The sequence below is a fragment of the Exophiala viscosa genome (genome assembly GCF_022695815.1).
Source record: "Exophiala viscosa unplaced genomic scaffold EDD37scaffold_1, whole genome shotgun sequence".
NCBI classification, from domain to species: domain Eukaryota; kingdom Fungi; phylum Ascomycota; class Eurotiomycetes; order Chaetothyriales; family Herpotrichiellaceae; genus Exophiala; species Exophiala viscosa.
In genome coordinates, this window is record NW_026944353.1 from 2,386,451 (window position 1) to 2,405,060 (window position 18,610).

An 18,610-nucleotide genomic window follows, 5' to 3' on the forward strand; every position below is an offset into this window, starting at 1 on the left:
TGCATCCAAGTTCTGCGAGACAAAGTACAAGGTACCTACCTACCTGGTAGGTAGAAAGCTAGGAAAGAGAACAAATTGTAGGCTGATTACTCAGACCTATACGGCGGGTTTCTTATTATCGTGGGCAGCTTGGCAATCGGGAGAATCACCCAGCCACTTGCGCAAGTCTACTACTGCGTATCCGTTTCTGCCCGGTCCTTTTACCAAAAGCCCCAAGCACAGAATCTGTGGAGCCTGACCGGTGAGTCACAGTTTTTGTGGCAAACTCGCCAATTAGCGAGCTGCCTCAGCTAAAAAGGCAACCAAAGGCAGCCACTCGGGCTTAAGCCAAACATTCATTGGCTGAAATTTTCCGAAACTCACTTGCATTTAGGGATGTGGGTTTGTCTGACAAATGCTTTTCTGTCTGTCGAGGGCAGGATTTGTCTGGCCCTTGGCGCTGTTTTCGAGGATATATCTATCGATACTATCCGCTTATATAATCTCCTTATCGTAGCTTATCTATTGGTCCGGAGAAAGAATACTATACTCCGATTAGTCCCCTAAGTCTCCGAACTTGTGTAGAGAAACCCGAGGCACACCAAAAGCTCTCCATTCTATATATATTTGGCCCTATAGGCGAGCCGTAGAGATAGGCAGTAATCTCGGCATTTGGCACCCTGACACCTAAATTTGTCAATTTTGACAAAAAAAGACGATTTGTCTGTCGACAGAATAACAGGGTTTTGTCTGTCAAGTCTGACAACTGACAAGCCAAAATCACCACTTGCATTGCCTTGAGAGAAAATCTCTAGCGTCAATGGAGTGGGTGTACACAGTAGAGATGGAACTTTTGTGCTGATCACGTGGTTGAGCTTGTAGTCTTCCATATGTGACGATACCGAGTATAGTATAAACCTTTCTATCACTAATGACTAGAGTTGATCGGACTGAGGTCTAGCATGCTTCACGTTCGAAAGGTCAGACCATAACAGTTCCTCGCCTGGACTATCTGAGAGTGTCGTCCCGTCCACGGGAACAGCTGGTCTTGATATTGGACTAGACGCGAAAGGCTTCCAGAGACTCTCTTTGGGAATGTCCGGAGTCGATTCGTCCGGTCCTTCAACGGACACGGGCGGCGTCCCAGAGGGAGTTTCACTTCCACGCAGCTCTGGGTACAAATCAACAAGCTGTCGGGGTAGCGGAAGCTGCAGACCCAGTGCCTTCCTTTGCTCGATCTGGAACTGCAATTGTCTTTCGCGTTCTTCCTCATCACGAAGAGGCTGCAGACATGTGCGTGCCGCTTCGCTACGGAAATGACTTTCAAGGGCATCGGCTCTGGGGAAAGCCTTACCGCAGCCCCAGATATTCGATCCTGGAACACCGTGCTTCAGTTCACCACGGCAGACAAACTTCCTTTCCCCAGAATGTATTCTTTCATGTCTCTCCCTGTCACTATGCCGCGTGAATGATTGCTCACACTTGGAGCACTTATGAGGCTTCATGTTTGCATGCGTCAACATATGAGCATTCAAAGTCGCTTGTCGGGTGAACCGCTTTGGACACTTTCCGCATGCGAATGTGGCCGGATTTTTGGCCCTGCTAGGAGACTGCCTGTCGGACTTCTCGCTCTTCTCGTGGCCTCGCTTTAGCCGTGTGAATGTGGCCACAATGCTCCCGTTCTCGGGGTGATAGATGCTCACGTGTTTGTCAAGCTCCTTCTGTGTACGGAAGCCCAACTTGTAGTCCGTTTCACAGTCAGGGAATTTGCACCGGAAAGGCTGCTCATGGCGAGAGATGTGATAATCTCTTGACTTGAGGTCCCCGAACCCGTGATGGAAATAGTAGCATGTCGCTTTTGGACATTTGAACCAGTTGGAACCATACTTCATGAAAAGATCTTGCACGAGAGTCACGTCAATGTTAACCAATCTGGTGTAAGCCTCCAAGATGGATCGGCTCGACATGACGGCGCGTTCGAGTGGCTTAGGATTGATCTCGTCCAGGCCGGTAAGACCTCGAGATCTTTGAAGTTCTATGTGGTGCCAAATGTGGCATATGTCGTCAAAGGCCGATGAATCTGCCCATTGCGAACACTTCTGGGCGTCTCCAACAACAGTAGCCCGTTCCTGCTGTTCCAGGTGGTAATGTGCGACGAAATTCACCACTGACGACTCCAATTGCGCTGTGTCGTCCAACACCTGTTGAGACTCCAACGGTCCAATTGTGATGACCCGAGTCATATGGTCTGGCCAATGCGTCACGGCATAATCTTGAAACCCGAAATAACCTTGTAACAGAAGGTTCTTGCGTTTGTCCTGGTCAAGGTCCTCATCAAAGCATTCGAATGTGAGATAGCTCAAGCACAGAGAGGCAAGATAATACTCTGTGCTCCGCGCATCCAGGAAAGCCGCACGGACGAGATAAGCTCTAGCGGTGCTATGCACCAGCTCCAGTCTGTCTCCTGAGATGTCGTTGATCAAGGATCCACAAATCTCTCGGATGTGCGTGCGAGACCGCCGCTGCGCAAAATCAACGGTCCCGTCCGCAGCATTCGTAGACAGCGCACACTGAATTTCGTGCCACTTCAAAGGCCTCTTGGCGCAAATCATCAATCCCAAGATCTTCCGTGCAGTCGCCAATCTCCCGGGATTAATGTCCTTGCTGATTCGGTCCAAGATACGCGCGTATGCTTGGTCAAACCCCTCTGGGAAGTTGTCGGGCGAAAATTGTGGCCTAAGATCTTCCAACGTGTCCTGTTCGTGGAGGTTTTCCATGACGAGCTTTGCAAACAAGAACATTCCTTCGGCACGATTCAAGGTGGATGTGCAGATATAGTCGAGGTCTGCTTCCTCAAGCTCTTCGAATTTGGCTTGGATTCTTTGACGCCAACCATTGATGAAATGTTTGATGTCTCTTTCGTTATCAGCAGGCTTTACAGCAATCTGGACGAAATCGGGAAGACTCCTGCGAATGTCTGGCTCGTCTCGACTTACAAGCAGAACACGGAGTTTGCCTGGGTCCTGGACGTCACACTCAGACACAAGTTCAGCCAGAAAGCTTAGCAGGAGCTTCCGATCCTGTTGCTCGCATTCGTCAAGACCATCAATAATCAGAAAGATCTTGTCTAAGGTCAAAACCATCATCCTCAACATCGTTCGACATGCTTTCTCGGAAGGAGATAGCTGATTGCCGAGGTGGAATTGGTCGTGGCACCAGGGAAGGAATTTCTGTTTCTGGTCTGATGTTGCAAGCTGTCTGAGTATCGACTTGAGGATCGGTGTAAAGGTCGTCCGTTGAGGATCGCCGTGCCTGCTGTAGAAGTAAGCCGTATGCGCATTCTGAGCTTGTTTGCATTCATCAATGGCAGCCGATGCTAATACGGTCTTGCCAGCTCCTAGAATACCACATAGCCAAAGACCAGGGTTCTGGGGAACATCATCCTCCCTCCAGCTGACAAACTTAGGATGCTTCAAAAACCACTGTCCGCTGCCGGGAGAACTTTGTCTCACCGTGCGGACATCTTCGTGATCCGTGTCGTTGTCAGTGCCTCCCAGCCACCGAAGGACAGCAGCCAGGTGACCCTCCATTCTCTGCGTTTCGCGCTGATCCAGTTCTCTAAGGGCTTGCTTCCTTTTCCAATGGTGTTCATGAAACTCAGCAGCAGCTGCACGGGTCCGCACTAGCTGTTGATATCGACGTAAATCGTGAATGATGTGGTCTTTACGAAATGTGAACTCTTCCCAAAGACTGGCGAAGATTTGTCGCCAGGTTGGAATCGTTAGCAATTGCAAGACGTGCTTGTGAAATTGCATGATGTTGTCAAAGACCTTCGCCAGAGCATTGTCTCCTTCGGGAGACTGGGACAACCACCGAACGTCTTCACCGTCAAGGCTGATTGCATTGTTTATCTCCTCGTATGCATTGAGCAATGCCTCGAATGCCTCCACAGAACTAGCTGTGGCCTTGACATGGACGCGTTAGTTCTTGCCCGTGTTTCTGTTCTCAGCGCTATGATGTGGGCCGTGTGATAATCTCGAAGCTTCATCACAGCCAGACCGAACATACCTGTAAAAGAAACTGCATGGAGCCCCATATGTTTGCCAAGACATCGCCAATGATTGAGAAGTTTGATGTATTTCCAAGCTGTTGGAGTCGTTCTGAGAACGCTCCAGCTCGTGGTAGGTTCATTGCCTTCCATCGTTCGGCTTGCTCCTTCTCAATGCGCACAAGCACCACCCGAAGACTTTTCAGAGTCGCGTTGCCGAAATCTGCGGACTGTCGAGGAGTAAGGTCTGACTTGAATTTCTTGAAATCCAGCTGCAAGTCCTTTTCGGCAAGACTTGGTACTTGATTTTCTTGGTGCCCTCTGAGTGACGATGATGTTAAGGTCGTTTGGCGGCTATCATCAGTATGATCAGAGTTCAATGCAGATCCAGCAACACCACCACCATCCCGCAATTCATGCAATCTGTCGGCCAACTGATGCTCGCGTCTTCCCGGCCAACGTCTTTCTTCATTGACGATGGAATCATCTTCGGACCTGTCAGGCCTCGAGTGAGTCTGCCGGTGTCTTATAGGAGCTGGAGACGCCGTTCTCACTGGCGCTGCGGTCGGGCTCGCAGTAATTTGTGTGAAGGTCGACACACCTAACACAGTCAAAGTCAGATCTGCTGTGTCTTTGCATTTCCCACAGCCTTCCCAATGATGAAAAAGATCATGATAGCCGAATGCAGCTGTAGCAGCGGAGCAGCAAAGCTTGGAAAGCCCAGCAGGAAAAGCCATGGGGCTCTCATAACACCATATGTAGACCTGATAGTGGAGACGTACCTGACATTTTGGTTTCTTTGACCGGCCGCATGTCTGTGACAGGTCCTCCAGAGATAATGTTGAGTAGTTCTTTCGTATAACAGGCAGCTACCATTGCCGCATAGGGTTGCCAAATCTTGCTCTTGTGCGAATCTGCGTAGTCGCATATGCCCCGGACCACAAGGCAGGGGAAATTATCCATCAATCCTGCCGCTTCCATCTCGAAGCAGATGGCTCCCTCCTCCTGTCTCAACTTGTCTCTTGTGGCGCCATGGCGCATCACCTGGTTACCTGATGCTATCAAACCGTAATGGACTACAGTGTCTTTGGCACGGGCATTCCGAACGATCAACTTCTCAGCGGTACAACCTGAACAGTCGGTATCCTTTCTGGGGTGATCATAGTCGGCTTCGTAGAGTATGTCAGTCTGAACATCTGGTCGCGCAAAGTCATGAGCCATGTTTGGATATTTATCGAATGCCGTAGAAAGGTATCCTATAAAACCATAGCCTCTACGCAAATGGGTTGCATGCAAGTTTGACACAGCGTTCAGTAATATCTCGGGGGGCTTGTTCAGTGTGCCTGTCCTTTCAAACCGTCCTTCCTGCGTCCTCTTGCCAAAGTCATACTGAGTCACACCGCCGTGCCTTCGTGTAGGCGAACTGACAACGATATCACCAAGGCGGATATCAGTCTCTTTGCTGGGCACACCTCCACCTATGCCCACCATGAGGCCGAACCTGAGTCGTTGAAAGGTGGAGCGCATCTGCACCGCCACCGTCGCTGCAGAGGTAACCCCAATTGCTCCTGCGGGCAGACATGCCAGGACAACATTGTGTGGGCCGATGCGTCCGAATGTGTAGGTATTGTAGTCATGCTGGGGATGATTCGGTGGTGTGGCGTGCTCTTCGTCGAGCATAGCCGCACCTGCAGCCAGTTCAAGGGGCAGAGCACACATCCATCCCACAGTGTAATCTTCATGGGACAGGCACGGGTTGTCCGACATTGCAGCGCTTCGTATGTTCGTAACTCACAGAGGGAAGGAGACCATGTCTAGCGGGTTTGACACGTTGGATCGAGGAGGTGTTCAAGGAGGCAGCGGGCGATCCGAATTGAGGCTGAGAATCAATAAAGGCAGGGGCATGGCGTATGAGTGGCCTAGGGGCGTGAATGATAGCGACAGAGTCAGGCAGGAGTCATCACATAGCCAACGACGAAATTGGGTAACGAAGATGATCACTTCTCTCCACTATCTTCCCAAGGGAGTTGCTACGTGCAGACCTCAGTGTAGTCGACACGAACTTACCGTCAGGCTGAACGACTGGTGCTGGCCACTGGCAAGAATACGAGACGGCATTGACTGCGGGCAGGGAAGTAGGCCATTGACTGCTCACGTGACTCACGTGATCCGACTTTCGACGGGATGGTCAAAGTCAGCTTCGTGCTCACCTTCAGCTTCGCCCTCAGACGTCGCGGCTTCACAGAGATGCTGGCATGATAGATGCAAACTCTGTGGTTACCGCTTTGTTGTCTTCGTCGTTGCATCTCTGAAACAAACTTGGCAAACAGTTTGCTGTAGAAAAACAAAGACACACCTCCCTCAAATAATGTTGCAACCACCGCACTCCTGATCTTCCCTTCTTATTCACGTATGGTACCCCCATTCAACCAGGAAACCTGCCGCGTTCAGTCAGCACATTATGACAAATTGGTCACTGCTTTCGAGACTGCCTTGACTGGCCTGACGCTCCTCTTCGTGAGCCGTAGGAGAAATGGCCCCTTTACAAATCCTTCAATCACGGACAACGATAGGACAGGCGCGGAGCCGAAGTATCGACATCATCGCCGCCCTTTGGTCCGCCCTCAGATCTGCCAGCACTTGCGAGCGTCAACTAAACCGCGTGCGTGCATGAACAATACGACCAAAGCCTGGACGTCTTCGTGCAAGATAGCCGCGTTCCACGTTCAGGGCCCCAAAAGGTGATATGAACTGTGAAAACCTCAGCTGCACGAACAGATTCACGTGCCTATCACGACAACACCACGGCCATATGCAGGCGGGATATCATAGCACCTGATATCCCCATTCTTTACCCAATCGCAATGACAGAGCTGGGTGCCAACTTTCGCTGGGGCCATCTCGACGTGAACCTGTCCAAACTCATGGGTACCTTGCCGACGTCAACAGACGACGTTGTGGGCGCTGGTGTGTTGTCCCTCACGCTGGTAACGAGATGTGCTCCAGGTCTCAAAAGATGGCGTCAGGAGAGCTCAACCCCTCAGCCATGTAGAACAGTTGTCTTCCCAGACACAAAAGCCTACCTGTTCAGTGTCGACCTGAGCTTCATGGGAACAATGAAATGGGCGGCATTGCAATGTCGGCCCGGATACGGAGAGCATGGGAACTCACCACGCTTTTCGGACGGATACTGCACCCTTGGCAGACAATCTGAATCACAGTCTCAACCACTGGATGCCGAGTAGTCTTCCTGACATCAAGATGTTGCAGGCCCAGACAGATGGCACATCCAGGACTGACAAACAGTCATTCAAAGGCCTGTAAGCTGTCCATGTCAATGCTCCAGCCTCAAAGGGGCGAGACGAATATATATAAATCAACAGGTGGTTCTTGTGATGGACGAGGCAGTGATCATGGATTGCCTTCAGACGCATTCACAGCCTCGCGCCAAGGCAGTGTAATGTGTGTGATTATCGATACTTCGATTGAACTACCGCACCGCAGTTTTTGGAACAAGCCGCCTTTCACGGCATGTTTGTCTTACGTGGACGCCAGTTCTTGTCACTCTTTCACTTGCAAGCTTGACCACCATTGTTCAACATGGAGATGGGTATCGTGCAAGTCGCAGCGAACGGGAAGCTACCATCAGGGGACCAGTATCGACTTACCCTCGAAGAATATCAAGCCCTGGAACAAGCACCTCTGAAGCTTAGAGAGAAGGGACCTCTGTACAGCAAATTACCATGGACCTTGATGACCCTGGCCGAAGCGGAAAAGAACGTCAAAGAGTACAACGACACGATCTCGGACTCTTGGGCACAGCTACACCGTATCCTCGAGCGGAGAGAGGCTGCACTTCGAAAGAGATGGTTGAAGAAGACGAAAGAGCAACGCACAACGATCTTGCTGGCTGCATGGCCTGGAATGCCCAAAGTGCATCGACCAGATTTCCAGGCAATCTTGAAACATAATAGCGTCAGAGGAACCAGCAGCAGCAGGGCGATCATCGATACAGCACTCTTCAAGTGGCCCTTCATCAATCTCGAGGACTTACTATATGGGAAAACACTGTTGCTCTTCTTGAATTCTCGAGGACGGAATTCGCCGGAGGTGTTTGCTCATACTGATATGGCGAGCACCCGTCCAGGACGAGGCATGATGTACCTCAGAGTGGTGGGCCTTGCTGGATTTACCTTGATGATCACGGGCAATGTATCTCAAGGAACCTATGGACGGATTTTACCAGTGCAGCCTTCCGAGCATAATTCGATCTGGCACTTTGACGCTGGTGACGGACTATTACTCCTGGAAATCCAAGCCGGAATCCTGACGTTCCTTCTCCGATGCTGCCACCAGATCTTCCACGACATCTCGCCAGAAGAGATCTCAAGCACGACTCTCTCAGTACAACCACAGCCAGAGCCTCTGGCCACGAACAGTATGTCCTATCTGCAGATGGCCGAGGCTGCTGCGGAAGCTCCGTACAAAGCACCAACAAATCTCGACACCAACAGGCTCGTGCAACTCATCGAAGCTAGACGAATGGCAGCAGAAGAGCACGTCTTGGACTTGAGGGAGGACCCCGGTTATGTCGCAACTATTGTTGCGGACGTGGCTTTGCATCTTAAAGAGAAGGAGATTCTCGACACTGGGCGCACTGACCCCTCACATGCTCCGATGTACTGGATGCAAGCTCTATGGCACACAGTCGATGAAGCGTATTTGTTGCTGACGTTTTGGGATACCTTGTATCAGGTGGCCTCAAAACTACACACATCGGCTGGTGGTAGCCTTGCAGAACTTGACCCAACGAAACCCTTGCCGCCTGACCAACTGATTCTGTTCTCCGAACTCGCCAGCACTACCCAAAGTCTCATGTCCAGCTTCTTGGGTGCTTTGGGCATGAGAGTGACAACATCACCAGACATACAAAGACATTTGTCAAAAGCCAAGAATGCAGCCACACAGGACAAGGGCAAACTTCTGCAATTGCTAAGATTTGAAGCAGATCAGTCTTGGTTGTTGTTCTCTTTGATGTTTCACCAAAAATATAAGCATGACTTGAGCGCCATCGGCATTGAAACAGTGGTGGATGAGTTGCAGAGAATCTTCGACAAAGACACTCAGCAGAGAGACCGATTGACCGCTACCACCCTTATGACCTTCTCGGACCTCGCCTTGATTACTCATATTGTGAAGGAGACTGCTTCTTTCTCGACCTGGACATCGAGGTTTCGCTCTGAAATGGGATCCGTGTCAAAAGTCAGTCCGAGCACCGAGGACGGAGATCTTATTCGAAAAACCTTGAGTCCGTTGACAAACCCGCAGTCCACTGACTTTCTACTCGTCGGCCTGTTCGCACCTACCGCAAAGGAGCTCTACTATCCGTCCGAAAAGGCTCGAACCGAAAGCAATGTCAAGGCAATGAGAACAGCGGAGAAAAATCTCGATGAGTTCTGGGCACGTGTGGACAATCTCTTTCAGCGGGATCATGGAGAAACACTGCACCACATTTTCCTGAGACTCTCAAGGAGCTCACGCAAGGTCCAGCGGACTCCTCCATGGCAAGCCAGGGGATCGCCTTCAACGGCAATCGCTGTCAGTACACCGCCCGATCTATCGCATCTTGCGATTGCCGATGAGAAGGGAACGCCACCAGTCATCCAACGACCACGTACGAAGGTCAAGACGCGGGGATCACCTCTGCCATTACAGGCCAATGCACCCCAGGCACCAGCGGAGCCCAATGATGCCGAAATCCCAACGGTCAACAATCTGTCAAAACGTGCGTTGAAGGTGTTCAGAACGATGTTCCACACCTCTTCCAACGACGGTCAAGGAGAGGTCGATTGGAAAGACTTCCTCCACGCAATGACGGCGATGGGGTTTGCTGCCGAGAAGCTTTACGGCTCTGTCTGGCACTTTACGCCAGCGGAGGCCGTCGGTGGCAGAAGCATCAATGTGCACGAGCCCCACCCAACGGGCAAGATACCCTTTTACACGGCGAGGAGGATAGGCGGGCGACTAGGTCGCACCTACGGGTGGACTGGGGAGATGTTTGCATCAGATTGAGATGACGGAAGGAGCAGGTAGTTGTACAATCAGACAGCAATACGAGTCGTCTTAGCCCTCGGTTGCCCACATTTTCTATCTCCAATTGTGTCCCAAGATGTGGTCGGCTCCACGTGGAGGTCGGCCAGTTCGGCTCCAAGTCCTGGGGCGAACCACCAATGTAAGGTTCCAAGACCTCGGAGTTTACGCCGAAACACGACGACTGGTGCATGGATATGAGGAGGGGTCAACAACGCTATTCTTTTAGCATCGATATCTAGAACAACTTCGCTCCTCTGACGCCGTGAAAGAAAACAGCGAAGGGAACGTTACTTTTGTACACATCTGAAATCGTACAGCAGCTAAGCCAGAGTATCAAGGCCACTGGAAGCATACTCTGCCGATAGTTTGTTCGAGATGCCTCAATATCTCAAGAGAGGCGAGGGTCTGCCTTCCCAGCCTGGACAAACGGGCCAGACCAGCGTTGCCACTATAGTCACCGGCGTGATTGAGGAGATTGCGACCAACGGTGACGAAGCTGTCCGAAAATACAGCGAAAAGTTCGACAAATGGTCGCCCGCGCAATTCAAGCTGTCGCAGAAGGAAATCGATTCAATCATCGCACAGGTTCCCGAGCAAACGATCAAGGACATCAAAGAAGTCCAAAAGAATGTACGCAAGTTCGCCGAAGCTCAGAAGAATTCCATCAAGGACTTTGAACTCGAGATGGAGCCTGGAGTGTTTCTGGGACAGAAGAATCTACCGATCAATCGGGTCGGGGCATATATCCCTGGTGGTCGATACCCGTTACTAGCAAGCGCACATATGACCATTCTGACCGCCAAAGTCGCCGGTGTTCCTCACGTTATCGGCTGCACGCCACCTATCGCCGGCAAGATTCCCCACGCTACTGTGGCAGCCATGCACTTCGCCGGCGCCGACGATATCTTCATCCTAGGTGGCGTCCAGGCCGTCGCCGCCATGGCCAAGGGGACCGAAACCATTGCGAAAGTCGACTTTCTCGCCGGACCGGGCAATGCGTTCGTGGCGGAGGCCAAGCGGCAACTCTTTGGCGAAGTCGGAATCGACCTGTTCGCTGGTCCGACCGAGATTCTCATAGTCGCAGACGAGGATGCCGATCCATACACATGCGCCGTCGACCTGTTGTCCCAGGCCGAACACGGGCCAGATACGCCGGCGATCTTGGTCACAAATTCAGAACAGGTAGGTGGAGAGACGATTCGTCTCGTGGATGAATTGCTCAAGGTCCTGCCCACGGCGCCTGTGGCTGGTGTTTCGTGGAAGGCCTTTGGTGAAGTCATCGTCACCAAAGATATGGACGAGGCGTACCAGGTTGCGGATGAGCTGGCGAGTGAGCACGTGCAAATCCTGACCAAAACACCGAGAGATGCCTTGACGAAGATGACCAACTATGGAGCGTTGTTCCTGGGAGAGAACACCTGTGTCTCATATGGCGATAAAGTGAGTTCCGACCGTCAATGTTCTTTTCTGATTGGTGGGCGCATGCTAATCCATCTGCTGTAGTGCATTGGCACAAACCACGTGCTACCTACACGTAAGGCTGCCAGATATACCGGCGGTCTCTGGGTGGGCAAGTACCTTCGCACCACAACATACCAGGAAGTTACCAACCCCGAGGCAAGTGGGAAATTGGGCCGGCTGTGCGGCAGGGCTGCTAGGGCCGAATTGTTCGAAGGCCATGCGAGATCGGGGGATTTGCGCGCGGCGAACCATCTGGGTGACAAGTACGACTGGATTGAGGAGACGAGACAGGCGCATAATGGAACGACGAATAGCAATGGAGTCCATGTGAACGGAGGGCCTCACTAGGCTGGAGAGACATTGAGATTACCAATGCAGTCAGGCATATGAGGTACTCATTAGTAGCTGACAAACACTGAACTTCCTACGAGCCGGTCCGTGGACATCAATACTGTGCTCCATGGCAATCGGTAGCAGAATGACCCGCAACCGGTAACCCGCAGAGCGCAACGCTAACCTCTTTTCGTATTGATCAAGATGCGCTATCCCCGATTCAACCTTTAATGAAGACCTACAGTACGATCGAGATGGATTCACGATCGGACATAAACAGGGGACATCAAAGTACTTAGCCTTATGGCCGAGGGTGACATTTTGCGCGATGCATATATAATCCCAGTCGCCATCCAACCCCTCTCTCAGTTGTCCCTCGACTGGCACTAACAACTGCCACTACTCTAGAGTCAAGGCATATCCAAGACCAAGTAATTCTACGCTCTCAAGATGGCACAGCAGTACGCTAAAGACCAGCCTCACGGCTTCAAGAACCACGTGGTGAACATCGCTGTTGTGGGTGTAAGTGTCTTCGCCTCCAGAAACAGCAAGTTCCACCCTCAGCGTATCAGTAGCTAACCAGCATTTCCAGGCAGGAGGCCGCATCGGCGAATACATTGCCAAAGAACTCGTCAAAGGAGGTAAGCACAAAGTCACAGCCATCACTCGACCCGACAGTACCAGTAAACTCCCCGAGGGCCTGCACGTCGTCAAAGTTGACTACAATGAGACTTCGACCCTGGTCGATGCTCTCCGTGGCCAAGACGCTCTGATTATCACCATGGCCGTGACGGCACCGCCCGACACCGAAGCCAAAATCATCCAAGCCGCGGCCGATGCTGGAGTGCCGTGGATCATGGCCAATGACTGGGGCGTCGACTACACGGATGCAGGCGTTGCCAAAGACACAATGTTAGGCGAGCGTCGGCATAAAGTGCACGCGCTGATCGAGTCGCTTGGCAAAAGCTCCTGGATCTCACTTGTGTGTGGATTCTGGTACGAGTTCAGCCTGGGCGGGTCCGCGGCGCGGTATGGGTTTGACTTTGCGAACCGCAGTGTGACATTGTTCGACGACGGCAACACCAAGATCAATCACAGCACGTGGGAGCAGTGCGGGCGCGCCGTGGCCGCTGTGTTCAGTTTAAAGGTGCTGCCCGACGATGCGAGTGACAAGAGCCCGACCATCTCCCAGTTCAGAAACGATTACGTGTACGTGTCCTCGTTCCTGGCGAGTCAGCGGGACATGTTTGACTCGGTTCTGAGGGTGACTGGGACGAGTGAGAAGGATTGGACAATCAAGCATGAGGACGTGAAGGAGCGATATAAGAAGGGTGTCGAGGATATGAAGAGCGGGAATATGGAGGGATTCGTGCGCCTGTTGTACTCTAGGTTGTTCTACCCCGATGGATGTGGCAATCATGAGGCCAGCAAGGGGTTGCACAATGACGTTCTGGGATTGCCGAAGGAGGATCTTGATGAGAGGACGAAGATTGCTATTGAGAGGGGTGAGAAGGGTCTGTTGTGATGGCGGATATTGCGAACTTCGTGCTCCATTGGACATGCTCCTAAAACTGGTGATGACACGATGTGTGATCGACGGTGAATGTATGAGAGTATGCATATGCTCTCCATAGCATTGTCTCTGTGGCAAGTCATCCTGTAGAAGTATTCGATGCTGCAACCTCTCAGACTTCCACTTACCATCCAATCTTTACTGCTCGGCCTTCCATGAATCAGATATCGGGCTTCATAGGTTTCATTGTGCGTTGCGTTTGCAAGAACTGGCCAAACCGTGGAACTGTTTCAAGCCTGTTCGGTCAATGCCGTCCGCAATCTCCGTTCCCTGTATTCCGTCCTCAGCCGGTCACGTTCGATTCTTTCTGCTTCCCATTTCGTCTGCAGAGTGCTGATCGCGGTTTCTAGCCTGCCATATATCTCGTCTGTTCCGGAAGTGGTAGACTGCATATCCTGAAGAATCTTTAGCCATTCCTCCAACTGCTGTTGCGAGACTGGCTTGGCAAATGTGGTGGATCTGCCCAGGCCGAAGTCTAAGTGTCTTTTCAGCTCGTCAGCGAATGCGAAGCCGCCGACGATAACGACATAGATACAGACACATCCCACTGTTGCCACAAAGGCGATGAAGACGTTGCGAAAATCGTTTCGCCCGTCATCAGGCTCTACATGGTAAATCCAGGAGTAGAGCAGGTAAATACCAAACCCGATAGTGTAGAGCAACACAGCCAAATTGAGCACGACTTTTGGAGTGTTCCATTGCTTCAAAGCTGCCACAGAGCTCTCGAGGGGAAGATGTACGTAGGGGTTCTCATACTGTCGACGTCCAATTTCGGTTTTGCCTCGGCTAAGCCACGAACGGATATCGAGTGCTTTGTTGAGGACTGCAATGTTCTGTTGCTGTGAGGCGGCGAAGACGACTGATAGACCTCCTAGGATCATCAAGCAGGTCAATAATGCTCTCGCGCTCCAATGCGTAGAGTCCGTGTTAGGCAATTGAAGGGTGGTGAGTCCGACACTGGCAAAGATCGCACCCTGAAGCTCTTAGTTCGCTTGACCCTTCAGTCATGGAAAGGCTGTCCTTACAGCGACTTGGATGGCCGAGCATGTCGATATAAAAGATTGTTTCCAAGCCATGACCTCTTCGTCCGTCCACGTGTTGATGTTCCAATGCAGTTCTTGGACTGCCTTGGTATCGACAAGCCTAGTCAGACCTAAGAAATGACCCCATGGACCCCATCTCTGGCGCTGGTAGGAGTAGGCCCCACCTGTCACCTGGTAAACGATGGCTAAGGCGGCGGCAACTATCGATACCGGGTCCATAATTGCTCGCGCTTTCTTTTGTGACGACGTGCCAACGACCGCGCGGACTAAGCCAGGTGAAATCGCACTGCAGTCGCTGATGACAATCACTTTGCACTTCGTTCGTGCCAGCTCTTCGTACCGAGAACCGGCCGGCAGGCTCACAGCAGTACCTGTGGGTTTGTTGGGCTTTTGTGCAGATGCACAAGAAGGATCCCTCAGCCGCAGAAGGCTAAGGGGGGAGCAGTCATTTGAACGGAGTTCATACTTCACCCTGGTCATTCCAACGTGACCAATCAGGTCACATGACACATTATCACGTGTAATTGTCGGCCTTTTCAATTGTCTCCTTTGAAAGCTGTTGTGACCTCTCTACAACAGTCTCGAATGGCTGGACAATGATCTCGTCCGCTTCAACAGTGGTTATATAATGTCAACATCCTTGGAATCGCCCTGACCTACGAACACTGCTGGTCTCAACGGGTGCGCGTGCGGTGACCCGAGCATCTGGTACGAAATCGTGACTCGTGTACCTGCGACAGGATACGACGCTGTAATCATGCGGCATATCCCTTCCGCTATCTTGACCGGCGTGCCGGGATACTATCAGGTCACCTCAGAGACATGTAGCCAGGCTCGAAGAGGTAACGAGGTTTGTCCTACTGATAAGTAGATGTCAGGTAACATTGACTATGTATCCGTGTCGCTTTGGGCAAGGGAATAGCAAGCTCAGTCCCAGCAAAGCGAGGAATATTATGCAGTCGAGAACCGTCTTCAACGATAAAATACGGACGACCACTTGCCTATGATATCGAAAAAGGCAAGACCGCCAAATAGAAGCATCCCAACTGGTCCTTCCGTCCCTGTCATTTGGCATACCTCTCTTTGCGCACGGCTTTGACGAAGCAAGCCTGCCGCCATGTCGCCCCAGACCACCAGTATAGCCGAAGTGGCTGTATATCCCAAGGATGGAAAGCTAACCCTCGCCAACGGCTACATGCCTGAACTGCCGGCCAAGCATCTCAATACTCCAGTCGAGGTCACGCCTTCGCCGGAGGAGATAGCTACGGGACATTTCAATGATGCCAATATCAAATTGTTTCTCTCCGGCATGCATCGCGATGGTGTGGTTATACTCAAGGACGTTGTCAATCCCGCACATCTTGACATTATCAACGAGTTCATGGAGGAGGACACCAAGAACGAATTGAGCAAAGAAAACCTCTACCAAAACTTTGGGGCCGAGAATCTGCAACAAGGCCCACCTTTGACGCCGTCCAAGTACTTCTTCGATGATGTGTTCCTAAACAGGCTGCTCTTCCACGCTGTGAACTTATACCTAGGGCCTAATGCCACATGGAACATGGTCACCGGAAATAATGCTTTGCCCAACGGCGTTAAGCGACAACCTGTACATTCCGATGCCATGTGCAACCATCCACCAGCACCATTCTATGTGGTTGCTAACGTCTACACAACGGATGCCAGTGCTGCCAATGGTTCTACGGAGATATGGCTCGGAACTCATCATTATAACACCGAAGCTCAAACCCCAATGGGCCCGAAAGGCGAGACTCACATTACTGATGAGTACGTCGAGGAGCGAAAGAAGACTTTGCCTGGATTCCAGCCCACTGTCAAGAAGGGGTCAATATTGTTTCGTGATATGAGGTTGTGGCACGCCGGGGTTTGCAATAAGTCTGACGCGACTCGGTACATGATTGCTCTGGGATTCTCCGCCAGCTGGTGGCATGGAACTGCGCGGTTCAGGGTGCCTGCAGATACTGGTGTCTATGAGCGCATTGTTCATGGTACCAAGAACCATGGCGTGACGCCGCTGATGGTGGAGTTGCCTCCTGAAGAGTACGAGAGACTACGCAACGCGCATGATTTCAGTGACGTGGAGAAGATGACCTATGAAGGCGAGATATTCTAGTTGCTGTTTCCAATAGAACATATTGTCATACCGGTGCAAGCCAGGATGATGGTGAACAAACACTACCTCGGAAGTTGAGACGACAGCACTCGCTATCGAGAGATGATATCGCCGGTACCCAGGGGATCCCAATCTGGGCAAGCCTGGGCCACCTAAGGGGCATGCACAGTGCCACAGTGCCATCCCTAAAGTGACACGGAAAACTTTGACTCCTTCCGTACTGCCCTGGTTCGGCACCTCCAACCTCACTTTGAACCCTAGGGAAAGTCTAGCTTCTTCCTGCTTAAGGAGGCTGCAGCGTTGTTCACGAGGAGAATCCGAGCGCGCTACTTTGACCTACTGCTGCAGCGGCATACTGAACTGTACCCACCGTCGTGTACATTGTCGCTTCATGGACCACACCTGCAAGTCCTTCACGCTCAAGGGTTAAGCTGCAATCGGCAGTCGAGATCATGGGCAGCAAGAGTACCTTTATCGCCGAAGCTGCACATCGCGTAGACGATCAGGATTGATTATAACGGTAAGCAACTTCTACAAGAGCAAGTCGTCGCCCTTACCAGTCGTGCGTGAAATATATCAAGACGCCGGACAAAATGCTCAGCTTGCTATCTTCCATCGTTTTACTCGCCAGCAGTGCGTGGACTCTACCATTAAGTCAGTCATGCTTGGACAATGGCCCAACTTGTTTCCCTCTTGGGAGCGCCTCATTTCAATGGCTCCCTCCATCCACCTAACATGACAAGAGAGGAATGGTGGTGTCCGCAGTCCATGACCTACGGCTTTCTTGGATTTTCGTACCCCATGGAAGGCGAATGTTACGACGACAGCTTCGAACGCATCAATGCCGACTTGCAAAGTATGAAGCGTGACTTTGGTGCCAGCATGGTCCGGGTGTATCTGCCATATTGCTACACGACCTACATATGGGAGAATCTCGTTCGTGCTGCCGTCGCCAATGACATGGGCGTGGTCGCACAGGTGGCATGGCCGTTGAACGGAGATCCAGTCAGTCTCCCTTGCTATTCGATCAGATAAACGGTTGACCTAGATACCAGCTTGAATACTGGCAGAAGATCGCTGCATCGATCCTTGAGATATTCACCTCCAGCATGTACAAGGACATCGCACCGTACGTCTTTCATAGCGTCGAATTCGGCACAGAACCAATAGGCGACATGGACGACGGAGACAACTTCATCAACGACCTGATCGACTTCAAGACCGCCATTAAGCCGTATGGCATCCCCGTAGGTATCAGCGAAGACTGGGACCGCCCCGGAATATTGCGTGCGAACGAGACAGAAGGCCTGGGTCCCATCGGCGAGCAGATCCTTCCACAGAGCGACTTCATTCACGCCCATGTCATGCCTTACTACCACGGCTACAATCAGTCAGATGCCTGGAGCTACATCGAATCGCAGGTCTGGTGGTACAAGAACAACACGCCGGTGCCGACTATCGTTTCCGAGGTAAGTTCGATTCATCCTTGAGCTGTCCTCTTTTCGTTGTTTTTTCGTCCTATGCTGTACTAATCACGGTCGTGCTGCAGACGCAATGGGCATGGGAACTCAATGTCCTGCATCAGGGAAGCAAAGACATCGGCACGCCGCAGTACACTGCGTTCTGGGAAGCGTACGATGCCAATTGCCCGTTCTTCAAGGAGACCAATGTTGGCTGGTTTCTGCATGCATGGAAATGGGAAGGCACCTTCAACATGGTGGCGCCAAATGGATCATATGCCATGCCAAGCTGGAAACCGCAGAAGTGTTGAGGGAAAATGCTCCATGAGTAGACGGTACTTATCCTTCCACGCATCAAGGATAAAGATAAGCGTCCTGAGCCGTGAAATCAGCATGGACACCAGGCAGTCACTGTGCCAGTAGCATGCAGCGGACGTTTGAATGAGTCATGAGACCTCCTTTGGCATGCGCTCATCACTCAAAACA

At 51.6% G+C, this 18,610-nt stretch overlaps 7 protein-coding genes across 7 annotated transcripts; 5 read left to right on the forward strand and 2 right to left on the reverse strand.

Moving 5' to 3' along the window:
• Positions 1-665: 665 nt before the first annotated feature.
• Positions 666-6,151, reverse strand: EDD37DRAFT_616633 (uncharacterized protein). The gene is made up of 3 exons (XM_062815680.1): positions 4,810-6,151; positions 4,048-4,628; positions 666-3,944 (listed from the first exon to the last, which is right to left on the reverse strand). The coding sequence occupies exons 1-3, from the start codon at positions 5,792-5,794 to the stop codon at positions 915-917; spliced, it is 4,596 nt and encodes a 1,531-aa protein (XP_062675185.1). The 5' UTR covers positions 5,795-6,151; the 3' UTR covers positions 666-914.
• A 1,298-nt stretch (positions 6,152-7,449) lies between these two features.
• On the forward strand, positions 7,450-10,297 carry EDD37DRAFT_46255 (uncharacterized protein). The gene has a single exon (XM_062812973.1). The coding sequence runs from the start codon at positions 7,628-7,630 to the stop codon at positions 10,097-10,099; it is 2,472 nt and encodes an 823-aa protein (XP_062675186.1). The 5' UTR covers positions 7,450-7,627; the 3' UTR covers positions 10,100-10,297.
• On the forward strand, positions 10,298-12,035 carry EDD37DRAFT_46246 (histidinol dehydrogenase 1). Its single transcript, XM_062812972.1, has 2 exons — positions 10,298-11,560; positions 11,624-12,035. The coding sequence occupies exons 1-2, from the start codon at positions 10,496-10,498 to the stop codon at positions 11,927-11,929; spliced, it is 1,371 nt and encodes a 456-aa protein (XP_062675187.1). The 5' UTR covers positions 10,298-10,495; the 3' UTR covers positions 11,930-12,035.
• A 329-nt stretch (positions 12,036-12,364) lies between these two features.
• EDD37DRAFT_645058 (isoflavone reductase) lies at positions 12,365-13,439 on the forward strand (the record flags this gene model as incomplete). Its single annotated transcript, XM_062817592.1, has 2 exons — positions 12,365-12,436; positions 12,507-13,439. The coding sequence occupies 2 exons, from the start codon at positions 12,365-12,367 to the stop codon at positions 13,437-13,439; spliced, it is 1,005 nt and encodes a 334-aa protein (XP_062675188.1).
• A 278-nt stretch (positions 13,440-13,717) lies between these two features.
• On the reverse strand, positions 13,718-14,749 carry EDD37DRAFT_645059 (uncharacterized protein; the record flags this gene model as incomplete). Its single annotated transcript, XM_062817593.1, has 2 exons — positions 13,718-14,461; positions 14,513-14,749. The coding sequence occupies 2 exons, from the start codon at positions 14,747-14,749 to the stop codon at positions 13,718-13,720; spliced, it is 981 nt and encodes a 326-aa protein (XP_062675189.1).
• Positions 14,750-15,647: 898 nt separating this feature from the next.
• Positions 15,648-16,664, forward strand: EDD37DRAFT_604197 (uncharacterized protein; the record flags this gene model as incomplete). Its single annotated transcript, XM_062814717.1, has 1 exon — positions 15,648-16,664. The coding sequence occupies one exon, from the start codon at positions 15,648-15,650 to the stop codon at positions 16,662-16,664; it is 1,017 nt and encodes a 338-aa protein (XP_062675190.1).
• A 672-nt stretch (positions 16,665-17,336) lies between these two features.
• EDD37DRAFT_645061 (uncharacterized protein) lies at positions 17,337-18,435 on the forward strand (the record flags this gene model as incomplete). Its single annotated transcript, XM_062817594.1, has 3 exons — positions 17,337-17,669; positions 17,720-18,133; positions 18,214-18,435. 3 exons carry the CDS (start codon positions 17,337-17,339, stop codon positions 18,433-18,435), a joined length of 969 nt encoding a protein of 322 aa, XP_062675191.1.
• Between the last annotated feature and the right edge of the window lie 175 nt (positions 18,436-18,610).

Coding starts and splice junctions, on each gene's coding strand:
- EDD37DRAFT_46255 (XM_062812973.1), top strand. CDS start 7,628: ATGGAGATGGGTATCGTGCAAGTCGCAGCGAACGGGAAGCTACCATCA.
- EDD37DRAFT_46246 (XM_062812972.1), top strand. CDS start 10,496: ATGCCTCAATATCTCAAGAGAGGCGAGGGTCTGCCTTCCCAGCCTGGA. Junction 11,561..11,623: donor GTGTCTCATATGGCGATAAA/GTGAGTTCCGAC, acceptor CATCTGCTGTAG/TGCATTGGCACAAACCACGT.
- EDD37DRAFT_616633 (XM_062815680.1), bottom strand. CDS start 5,794: ATGTCGGACAACCCGTGCCTGTCCCATGAAGATTACACTGTGGGATGG. Junction 4,629..4,809: donor CAAAGAAACCAAAATGTCAG/GTACGTCTCCAC, acceptor TGACTGTGTTAG/GTGTGTCGACCTTCACACAA. Junction 3,945..4,047: donor CCATGCAGTTTCTTTTACAG/GTATGTTCGGTC, acceptor GTCCATGTCAAG/GCCACAGCTAGTTCTGTGGA.